The sequence below is a fragment of the Strix uralensis genome, chromosome 5 (assembly GCF_047716275.1).
Source record: "Strix uralensis isolate ZFMK-TIS-50842 chromosome 5, bStrUra1, whole genome shotgun sequence".
Classification (NCBI taxonomy): Eukaryota; Metazoa; Chordata; class Aves; order Strigiformes; family Strigidae; genus Strix; species Strix uralensis.
The window spans coordinates 42,866,746-42,879,107 of NC_133976.1; the positions used below are offsets into that span (position 1 = coordinate 42,866,746).

General features: G+C 38.4%; 1 protein-coding gene across 9 annotated transcripts in view; it reads right to left on the reverse strand.

Moving 5' to 3' along the window:
* Positions 1-320: 320 nt before the first annotated feature.
* KCNC2 (potassium voltage-gated channel subfamily C member 2) overlaps positions 321-12,362 on the reverse strand; it is a 105,850-nt gene continuing 93,808 nt past the window's right edge. Inside the window, exons 3-6 of one of the 9 annotated variants that reach the window (XM_074870588.1) lie at positions 9,783-10,713; positions 7,294-7,461; positions 2,488-2,582; positions 321-1,443 (exon numbers count right to left, since the gene is read on the reverse strand). In XM_074870588.1, coding sequence (XP_074726689.1) covers positions 2,521-2,582; positions 7,294-7,461; positions 9,783-10,713 — 1,161 coding nt within the window. In that variant the 3' untranslated portion in view covers positions 321-1,443; positions 2,488-2,520. Of the gene's footprint in view, positions 3,427-4,708; positions 5,221-7,293; positions 7,462-9,782; positions 10,714-12,362 lie in introns of those variants that run through there. The other 8 variants (XM_074870592.1, XM_074870585.1, XM_074870587.1 and 5 more) reach the window with 8 other exon arrangements.

The window sequence follows — 12,362 nt, forward strand, 5'->3', positions numbered from 1 at the left end:
GGATTTCACTGGTTGCCCAAATACAGTATTGGATTAGGAGCTTTAAGCAACCATTTATCACCTCCTTTTTAGGTTGACTTCACACCAGGATGCAATAAAACTGCCTTGAGTCTGATAACAACTAGCCCAATTACAGCTTCCACACGAGGCATAGGGTCATTAACAAGAAGGAAGATTTTAAATTCTTTTAGAAGCCAGCTCATGCTAGTTTTTGAATTAGCTCCTCATGTACTCCAGGAAACTGGTTTGAGAACTGGGATGGCCAGTGGCAGGCAGGGGACCGATACAGCTAAAGAAAGAGCATGAGCCACTTCAGAAGATATGTTCCAAGTTCCTCCCCAGGTCTTTTGCCTTTTATTCTCCAATTCAGGTATTACATTTCCACTGGTTTCCACCAGGATTGTGCATGCACCTTGACATGTTCACAGAAGTTCCACAATACAGAGTTTCACAACTGGGACAGGTCCCTACAGTTGGGACACCAGGGTGACAAAACAGATTCTGGAGAATTTCCCACTGAATAGGATGGAGAGAACATAATTACCACATCGTAGCACTACAATGCCTCATAAACATAGAATAGACTAGATTCATTTATCACAAAAATCACAGAAAGTAATTGATCAAAGAATATCTCTTTTATGTAAAATATACATTTGTAGGATATAATTTTAATACATCTTTTATAGTTATTGATGTTGGGTTTGCAACACTTTGAATTAAAAAAAACCCCAAAATAGTCTTGCTGCCAGAATTTTATTTCTCATAATACTTATAGTTTGAGGTAACAATGAAAGAAGACTGTGTGCTGTGAACTGAGTCAGTGATGTTTTCTGCAGTCACATTTCTGTTATCAAAGTGGAAAGTAAACTTAAGACTTGACATGTACACTAGAATTCATAGAAATATAGGTCATGGCAAACTGAGAAAGCAAGGACTTAGGCAAACCTACTCTGTTCATATTTGTGACCTTTGCAAAATATATCATTATTATGACAGAAGTCAAGACAGATGTAGTTTACATCACTATCATTATTAAGTGTGTGTCTTTGTATGATCCACAGCACAACTTACTGCAGGAACCAGGAAGAATACACACAGGGGTGTGGGTCTTTGCATGGAGCCTTAGCAATGATGACTTGAATTCAGCTTTCCTTGATATAGATAAAAACTGATATTCCATGCACACACATTTTATTTACAGCTGACTCATCAACAGTGACTAGTCACCCCTTCCTCTGGCAGCAGTAATTAGGAGCAGTCTTTCATCTTCTTTAACAAGCTCTACTTGCATGTAAAGTCTCAGTGACCTCCTCAAGGCGTGAGTTGTTTATCAGGGCCCATTCAGCAGCAGCAGTCTCTTTCCAGTACAGTCCTTGGTATGGCTAAATTCCATTGTCCCTTTTTCACCAGTCAAAAATCCATGATAAATTCTGTACAACACTGTAGTTAATATAACAGCAGCACCAGATATTATATTAATTCCTTTGCTAAAAGCTGTTTGCAATTATCTCTCTATTGACAATATTTTACCAAAACTAAATCAATGTACATCTCTAAATATCAGAAATGTATACTTTGATAAATACATTATTGTACAATAATTCTGACATGCAGGTCATGCTATTGGGCTAGGCTATATACAGAAGAACATGTTACATGGTCAACAATAAGTTATATTTCTTTTCCTAACAAAAAATAAAACGTGACAATCAGGGATTATTCAACAATCTCAAGGATCTCTTAAGATTTGAGCTGTTATGGTCTTCCCAATGTAGTTCTAAAACTCTACAGTTTAGGGTCATTTTTCCTCACCAGCCCAGAATATAAAATCTGCCTTTGCATTTGTCCTGTTGCATAAACAGAGGTTAATATTGAATGAAAAAGACACTAGAGGAGATACAGTTTCAAAAGTGTAATGAATGCTGGTTGCTAAGAGGAAGATTGATGCAATAGGCAACCGGTCAGTGATGTAAAGCCACTACTAAATCCCACTCGGAAAATCTTCAGAGTGCTCACATGAGTTAGTCTAGATGATACTAACTTGCACTTGAAAAATATATATATTTGTATCTATACACATAAGTATAGTCCATATGAAAAAAGAGAAAAGGAGAAAAATGTCCTTAGTTAACCTTAAAAGAGGGGGGCATTTTAACAGTATCTCTGTGCTTTATGGAGACAGATGGAGAATACAGTAGACAGGCTGCAAAACAGACAGACAAACAACATATAGGACAAAGCACCTCAAAAAACATTGACCGAAGAAATTTTTGAAGCTCATGAGCCAGAGGTATAAGGCTGGTCAAAAACCCGGACTTGAGAACTACTACCCTCTTACAGTGGTACAAAAAGGCCCCCAATAATCTTCTCAATTTTACTTGGTACTCAGCCTCTGAAAATGTTGAAGAACCCTGGAGTAGAGAAATTACTACAGTACCAAGCAGCACTTGCTAGCTTAAAATTGCAAGTCTGGATGGCGTTTACCTTTCTTGCATGTTTTGTGCCTTCCCCAAGCCATTAAGAAAGAGATCTGGCTTCTGCTTGCGTGTAACCAGTAATGACAACCTCTTTGCAGTTATCTGTGTGCAAACAACCGGAGACATTCAGAACTCTGATACAGCAATCCAGTACTGAAGTTAATCACAAAATAAAGCCATTTATAAACAAGTAGATCGTTAAAAAATAAAGGAAAAGGTTAAACAAAGAAAAACAATCCCACATGCAGACCAGTTTATCAGTGCTTTCATTTCAGCAGGATGGTACAATGTGGTAACACACATCCAGAGCCCTCTGTGGTCTCCGCGATCAGCAACACTGCTTGTCAGGTGATGGAGACAGGATGGTCCATGCAAATGAGCAGACCCAAGTCACACTGTGCAACCAAGACACGATTCCAGACATCTTCAGAATGGATTAGAGTCACAAGAAATGGAGGTTCAATGGAGTGACTGATAATTAGTTGGAAGCACATTATTTTAAGTAAATCTCCCTGAAAATATGCTTATTTATTGAATATACTGGCCAACGGCATCCACTAACTGTCCTTTTATTGCCACAGGAAAGTAGGACAATATAGTAGATAAAAGGAGAAGCGCTACCTTAGGTAATCTTTAAAAGCCAAGATAAAAATCTTCAGCTACCTAAGTGGCATTGCTTAATACTGACAGTTATATCATGCAGGAATTATACTGTATTTGTGGAGCCTATGGTTAATGCTACATTTATTTCCAATATGTGGTAAACAGTATTTGAATTAATACTATGTAGTCGATTGATGCCATCTGGTTTACAAGATGGAAGGGATGGGAGACCGAGAGCGCCTTAGAGGACAAGGTGAGCTGTAGGGTGATGTTACTGGAGACAGTCGCAGAGCATTGCCTGTCAAGCCAGCTATGTTGTTTAAGCTTCGAGATTTTTCATAGCCTTGTATGAGAAAATGCACAGACATCAGTTGAATTCAGCCAAAAAATAGACAAAGACAAACAATACAATGTAATGTAATCCAAGGAGCTATCTGGGACTCAGAGGGAATCTGCCTGCAAAAGAACTCAATGCTGAGACACATTACTACCAAAAGACATTAGTAAAGAAAATTATTTACAAATTAATGCAGCTATTCTTTCCCAGAAAATTAAACAGACCATCACACAAGAGGTCTGACCTGCTCTTCCACATCCCATCTTGCACCCAGTGCCACTCTGCTGGCTTCTGCAGGGTTGCACAGAGTGCAAGATAAAGGATACCAACAGGGTCACTGGGTGAGCTATCTGGCTAAGCATAACCAAAAACCCATTAAGACAGACTATAAAAACTGTTAGAATTATATAATCTCTGTTAAACCCAATTCCTAATAAAGGATGATTTTCCTTTAAAATTAAATAAAACAAAAACCAGATAAATTGCATACAATATGTGTAAATCACTTCTGCGGAGGATTGAATGACAATATGGGAAAGAAGCTTCAACTTCATAAATATTAACCCTAAGACCTTGTGTCTAATATTAAAGTATAGTAAGATAGCAGATTTTTACATATTTGCAAATGCCTCCTGATTGGCAAATTTAAAATACCATATTTGTGCTCCTTCTCCATCTGACTCAAATGAAATAAATGGTAATTCACATAAGCAAGTAGTAAATAATTAATCATTAAATGAGGCAACCACATAATGCTTCACAATTTGGAGGGAACATTGCACTTACAGACATTTCTGTTCACATACACCATGAGCTCTAGCTACCTACATTTGCTACATATAGATTGTTTTCACCTAGTAGAGGCTATGTTGTAAAACGCTGGAGAAGCATTGCTATTTACTGCATCACTATCTTCATATTCAAGTATTTTCAATAGCACCTGAATAAGCCCACTTATGAAGAAAAGGATTGACCCATTGGTCTGGAGAGAGATATCAGCAAGGAAACACAATGAAGGTAAAGCTGGACAGGACCTTGCTCCTCAAGTACATGGATACATGCTTCACTGCAAGCATGAGAAGTCCCATTGGTTTCAATGGCACTACCTATTTCCTTGAAGACAAGTATGCATCTAAGCATTTGTCAGGTTTATATCATTCAGATATGAATTGTTTACAGTGAAATACTGAGACTTTTCCCACAGAAACTATAAAATGTCGATGACAATGCAGCTAAACATTATATGGGACATCACCAGACTTTTTATTGAAATAGTCACTGGCTCAACTTCCAAATGTCCAGATAACAGACAGCTAGACAGTTGTTGGCATCTCCAGGAAAAATCATATCTTAGGTTCTCCCCTAATGACAATTAACATATTTCTTACCTACTGAGAATTGCATACTGTAAAACTACTTAACGCAAATGTGTAACATGTCTGTTAAAATACTGTGCAATGTTATCTCCAGATTGCAAGGGCAGGCTAGACTGTGATGCTTCACAGACTTCTGATACATTTCAAAAACAGCCTCCAGTCTGAGTGTCTATCAGTATTTACGCAGATTAGAAAGAATCATGTTTGAAAGGGGAATCGAGGGGAAGCACAATGATGGTGCATGTATTTAACCTCCCTTGTAAACATAAAGCTTACCAAAAAAACCCCAAAATAATCAGGTAGCTTTTTTACACAGAAACTAGGAAAGTATTCTTTTAAAATGTTTATCCTGCTACTTTTCTAATGATAAAAGCAAAGAACGGACAGACGAAGATGGTAAAGATGATAAAGAAAACAGGAACTCCTAAAAAATGAAAACCAGATACACAAGATGAATAGAGATAGAGGCATAATCCAAAATCAGTACTTTCTAGGTATTTTAGTTGGGTTTGGATCAGCTCTGAATCAGTATCATCTCAGAGACGGAGATAAGGTGTTAATGCAAAAAAGCTCATAATAAATGAGGATTGAACACTACTAAGAACCAACCAAGGAACCAAAAAAACAAGGATATACCAAAACAAAGTGAAAAAATAAAATAAAAAAGTAGTAGACTTGATGTGTGAATTAAATTCAAGTATTCAAAATCATATGGATACTACTTGAAGATGTTTTCTGCTTATGAGCTAATTTCCCTACTCTGTATAAAATAAGCTTAAAATCCAGTGGCTAAAACATTTCAGCCTAGGCTAAGGTTATCATCAGAGCCAGTCAACGAGTGTTTCTCATTGAGAAACTGTCAGTTCTGAACTCAAGCCCCTTTTTTTCTAGTAAAAACTATGAAAGAATTTTCTCTTGAATCTAGATTTTGAAATGAAAATGTTCACATGGTCCCAGGGTAAAATACGTTTTATCATTACAGAAATATGTCTTTAGTAACTGACGGTGGTAATTTCTTTTATTATTTCTGATCTGTTCTAATTGTAGTCACTGCCAAGTGAACAGCACTGAAATGCTTATACTAACATTCCCAAAAGAAGCCAAGAACCTTATCTTGCAAAATGCCATGGCAATCTGCCTTATTCAGGTGTTCCTGACCTCCTCAAAGATTGGACTCTTACCATTAAATAATCCTAGTTGTTGAGAAGACAGTGTGAGATATATGCTCAGCGGAAAGCATCCTAAATCTGTGCAAAAACATGTTTGCAATGAAGCCCCATTTAATCTAGACATTATATGTAGGAATATGTAAAACACAGGAGCATAGAGACAATCATACTCTTTAGAATACCATACATATCGAACTCTAGTTGTGTATCTGCACAGGTTTAACCTACTGAGCTCATGCTTTTGAAATGTAAAAAGAGTACTTGCAAAATAACCTAAGACAATTCATCTAGGGTCTACGGCTGGCAGGGAGAGCTGTTTGCTGTACATAAAGCAAGGGTATTTTTAAAAAAAGCCAGAAAAATCTCAGCCAAAAACATTTGTCCAGTGCCACATGGCTACTGCAGATGAACTCTGACGTGAACAACTGCATATCAACACTCAGGAACAGGAGACCTGTTGGAATGATGCAATTTGCCAAGAAACCAAAGCAATTTTTATCTAAGGAAATGTCAAGACTGCCACTGGCACTGCTGATTTTGGGGCTATGCCCTGAGGTTAAGTTTGCAGCCACAGCCAGCTGTGGCCTGATGGGGTAGCCACACCATCAGTCACATGGGTGACACATATAACGACAGAAGGTTTTGCAAACTCTGCCTGGGGAACCCAATCCTACTGAACAGTGAGTAATCAGATTTGAAGAGGCTGAATAACTAGAAAGCCATTTTTAGCACTTTGCAAGATCAAACATTGTTTACTGTGGTTGAATTCTGTTTGGGGTAGACAGTCACCTTTTAGCATCAGTGGTGTATTACAAAGAGGAAACATTTTGTGGCATTATGAACTCAAACTTTTCTTTGAAAGAAATCTAAATAACATATGGTTTGTTGTGTCCAGGGCAAAAATGTTGCTTACTTTTGATATTTCAACCTTTAAGTGCAATTTATTCATCTGTAATTTTTACTGAGTTATTAAGTACAGACCAAAGTTATTAAATAATTCATTTGTCTTTTAGAACGACAAATGGTATTGAGTGATGAGTGGTTGAATGAGCAAGGTCTGAATTGCAGGCTTTTCCATTAAAGATAACAGACAAATGAAGACACAAGTGAAATGAGGGTCCAACATCAAGCACATTTTATGAAGACTAAAGAAGATGAGTGTTTCTAAAAGGAAAGCAGGAAAAGAATGACTAGGAGTAAAGAAAAAAGATACATTGTGAGTACAGTCTTTCCTCTAAGAGCATTGTGCACATCATTTTACTCTAAGATTGCTTTTCACAAGCACATTGCTGAGTAACCTTTTATGATCTAATGAAAGAAGTCCATACCTTTCCTGATCCCTCCATCAGTAGCACACGTGTAATCACCTGTTGTCAGTAGGAAACATGTTCCCCCTCTTCTGTTTTTGTCTCTTGTACTAGAGCGTCTGATGGGAGGGAGCCTTTCACCAGGTGAGAGTGGCTGCTCACTTCCTGCACTGTCTTCACCTGATAACACTGGTTAAAGCACCATGCCCATTTACAGACAATAATGAATGAGGAAATGAGACATCACAAAGAGCTTATGCTGAATGCTGGATATTCCCATCACTCAAAAAATAGTTATAAGGTAAATCATTAGAAGAAAACAAGATTGTAATTCACCATTAATCAGTACAAAATGGCAAAAAGTATATTTTGTATTCAAGAACAAATTATCTTTTGATTTTCCTGTTCTTCTTTTAAACCTTATATAAAGTTATACTAAACTAACATGAAATAAGAAATAATCAAATCAAGGCTCAGTTAGTTGCCTATTATGGACTGTAACTTCTCGGAGTACAGTCAGCATTGGATGTTTCAAACAAGTATTTATTATTTTGGCTATCTTTTTTGCTAAACAAGAGGTCATGTTAGTAATTTTGCTTAGAATATGTTGTTTAGCATATTTTAAAGACAACCCCTCCACCAGGAGGGTTAAATTTTCAACATTTGGCACTAAAACCTGTTTAATAACACACTTAACTTTCATTTCTATATTTATCACACTTGGAGTGCTTGTCATCATAAGTACCCAACATTAAATGCTGTCTTTGTCTACTGTTTCAGATTCATGCCACACTTCAAGAAAAAAATCTCTGCTCAGTACAGCACATAACAGGTAATGGCATATTATTGACTTCAGCTTTACCTTTGCATTTAAACCTGAGCACATGTTTTTCTGAACTGGTAAGGCAAAGGTCTATATTCAGCCTTGAAGTTTTGCACAGAATTCCTAGTGATGCTAATAGCATTCTCGACCAGAAATAAAGCTACAGTGCACGATGTGAGCGGTGGCACTACTGAAGAGAAAGTTAACACTTTAAAATGGCTGCTTTTTGCATATCTGCTTTCTCTCTAACTTCAAGGATTATAACACCTTGCAAATAAAGCTACAGACACAGAAAAGTGTCTCTTTGCTCTGATCACACTGAGCCTCCTCTATTCCAGAATACCTTTAGTAGGACCTGATGGCATGAAAAAGCTGTTATCATTAACACTTTAAAGATGTTGTCTGAAAGTGGGTATCAGTCAAAGCACTGTGAAACTAACTATATTCCACCCTCAGTGTGAGTCCTTTCAAGGGTTTCCATCCTCTTAAATATATTTAGGATGTTCAAAAAGCTGTGTTAACTTCGTGAACACTCACTCAGAGACTGAAACCAAGCCTCTTTGAACATAAATGTTACTCAGTAACAGAGCAACAGACCAACGACGGATATCTTTCAGAGACCAATTTTCCAGACTCTTCTTTTTAAAAAATAAATTTCAGTTACTGAATGACAGTAGTCAGGGGTGGTTTTGCTCTTATTATTCTTTCGCAGATTTCCAATAGGAGTATAATGACTGGTATGTGAGCTTTATAACCAAATTGTGCTTGTCTTAAGAGTAAGTACATTCAAGAAACAAACATAAAAATCCTTGCTACTAAAAGATTTGTTTTAATTATACTGAGAGATAAACTGAGAGATTAATTTAAAGAGGTATGGAATATGGGACAGTGGCTTGGAGGGGCAGAGGCTAACATTTGATATGCATTTTCACAGCAATTAGCACAAAATACTCCTTACCCATCAACTCTAACAAATAAGGTAAGATAAATCATAAAAATCAACACTAATAATGATGATGTTGCTAGGGGGTGTCATTTTCATTTTTCTTGACAAACTTTACATTAGCTATGCTATTATCATTCAATTAATGGTAAATATCATGCAATCTCATCTAACACAGACAAAGGAGGTTCTTCTAGCCAGGGAAGCAGAATGCCAAATGGAAAGAAAGCTAGAAAGAGAATTTCTTCTTATTTCCTTTGAGTGCTGGGCTTTTGATGTAAAGCACCTGCTCCTTTTAAATGACTGCTTCTTTGTAAGATCTTGCTTAGCAGGCCACGATGTGGCACAGGCAAAGCTGACACAAGAGACAGACACTGAGGCAAAACACCATGGAGTCCAACAGGGTGGGACACGGTGGCTGCTCAAATAGTCACAGTCATGCAGAAAAACAAGAAACATCCATATGACGCAACAAACAACAGGCAAAAGAAAAGGTTGATATCATCAGCAGGAAAGCATTCTCAACAGAGCAAGCAAAACTGTATAGACCAGCTACATAGAGGTTTGGGAACATTGCTATACCTATTTTGTCCTCTATGAGACTGACACACGCAAACACTGGAGGGGAGAAGGGTGGGAGCTATGTCTTCTCCTGGCAGAAAGACTGGCTGCTTTCTGACCCCTACCAAACATACTGGTCTATAAAGTGTTTTCAGAGGACATGCATTTCCAGTGGGGTCCTACCTGATGATCTGTTGTGCTCCATCAGCTGGTTGTCCTTGCCCAGGCAGATGTCACCCTGTGTGCTATTGCAGGCCATGTTCAAGTCTGTCTTGCAGAAGGTGGGCGAGCTGGCTTGAGGAGCAGGAGGGATGTGCTTCTTCCGCTTCCTCGGCAGTTTCTGTTTTGCCATGGCCAGGGAGTAGTACATCCCAAAATTGTTAACTATCACAGGCACAGGCATGGCTATGGTGAGCACCCCCGCCAGAGCACACAGGGCTCCCACCAGCATGCCCGACCAAGTCCGTGGATACATATCCCCATATCCCAGGGTGGTCATGGTGACTACAGCCCACCAGAAGCCGATAGGGATATTTTTGAACTGCGTGTGCTCACTCGCTGATGGGTCATTAGGCTGGGCTCCCACCCGCTCTGCGTAGTAGATCATGGTGGCAAATATCAAAACACCGAGTGCCAGGAATATTATCAGCAGCAAAAACTCGTTGGTGCTGGCTCGCAGAGTGTGGCCCAGCACCCTGAGGCCCACAAAGTGCCGGGTGAGCTTGAAGATTCGCAGGATCCTCACGAACCTTACCACCCTGAGGAAGCCAAGCACGTCCTTAGCAGCTTTGGAGGAGAGCCCACTCAGGCCCACTTCTAGGTAAAAGGGCAGGATGGCCACAAAGTCAATGATATTCAAGAGGTTTTTGATGAATTCAAGTTTGTTGGGGGAAAAAACAACACGTACTAAAAATTCAAATGTAAACCATACCACACAGACTCCTTCCACATATGTCAGGGCAGGATCTGTCTCAATTTCATACTGTAGCACAGTTTCTGTCCCATTGATGACCTGCTCAGTTTTGTTTATAATAGTATTGAAAGCCTCATGTGTTTCCAGGCAAAAGGTTGTGATTGAAACTAGGATGAAGAATAAAGAGGCAAATGCAATGAACTGAAACAAAAAGAGGGAAAAGAGACATCAGAACCACATAGCTCTTCACATTAATACTAACAATATCAGGATCATTATAAATCTTTTACTGATTCATCCGCAAATTATTCAGAAATTCGTATGCATAGAACTTTTAATCTAGGCCAGAGGAGAGCAGCAAACAGCTCTCACACATAGGCCAGAAGTCCTGGAGTCAGAAAAGTCTTAGTGATGGATACCATGATAGGCTGCAACTCATTCAGAAAGTGGCAACAAATTCTTTAATCTGAATTCCATTCAATTGTCAAGGTACCTTACAAACAGCCCCCATATACACCAATCTCAGCAAGATGAAGGCTGTCCACCCCTCACATAGTGGAAAATGGGGCTGACCCTAATGGTCTTGAGATTATGGTTCAGGAATTCACACCTGGCCTGAAGGGCACCTCAGAGGGTCCCAGGAACAGATCCAAACACTGTGTTTCCTTTGGATTTTCAATGATTCACAAACACAGCATATTTACTGATAGAAAATGCCCTCCGTGTTACAGGTAGAGTTGGCTGCACAGCCTGTTATGTTTGCAATCATCCATCACTCATACTCTTAGGCAAGACTAAGAGTAAAGCTAGCAGAACCTTTCCCACTGCAGTGGCAGAGCTTTGCCAGTGTGTTAGGATCCACAATCCTGATATCAAAGTTACAAATCCAGGACAACCTGAACAGATAAGGAAATACAAATTCAGTTCTATTAAAGGCACATGAATTGATAAATACAGTTAAATAATCTGGAGACAGCACTCACAGAGGATTGTTAAGCACTTAAAAAACATCTGCTGCCTGATCTTCAACTCAGTCATCACAGTCAAGCATTGAAGAAAAGAGAATGTCCAGGACAGGATTTCATAAAAATTAACATTGAACCAAACAGCTGGAGGAGGAAATAAACTTTCTTATACCCAGTAAAATGTGCCAAATTAAAAGGTGTTTTAAGGGCAGTTGTTCCTTTAACTGCAATGGTTAACTTTTTTTAAGTGACAATACATCACTGCACTCCAACAGCAATGGTGTGGTACATGAATAGATGGTGCGTTTAAATCCCTCCCTGAGTCAGGATTTATAACATGCTATGTGTTTGCTATTCTGGATTTTCAGCTTAGTAGATATTTTATAGCCAGTATTATCGTGGGAAAAAAACTCTCTGAAGACTTGAAGATTTTCTAAGGTGTTATGGGCCCAAAGAGACAAAAAGATGCCCAAACAGGTTTTCGAAAATATCTAGTGCCTATGTGATTCCTCACATATCTAGCAGCTTGAAATTTTACCTTTACCATTGTCTAATACCAAGAAAGAAACACATTTCTTTCAAAATGGCAGCAAATTACTAACTCTTTTGTCTTTGGATTTTTATAATTTTAAACTGTTACTTGCTAGTAAAACAAAAATATATGATAGGGATCTCTTAGCTTGAAGCAGGCTCTTCATCCTTTTTAATATTATTTATTTTAGTAAACAAAACTAATGTATTTTATGTTTCCCTTAATACGACTTACACATCACTCAGGGTATCACTCCTAATCTGTTAATTCCCAACCTGAAACTGAGTACCTTAAAGAAGTGCAGCAAGTATATCAAATCATATTCTCTACTACCACCCTACTGGAAGTGGCAG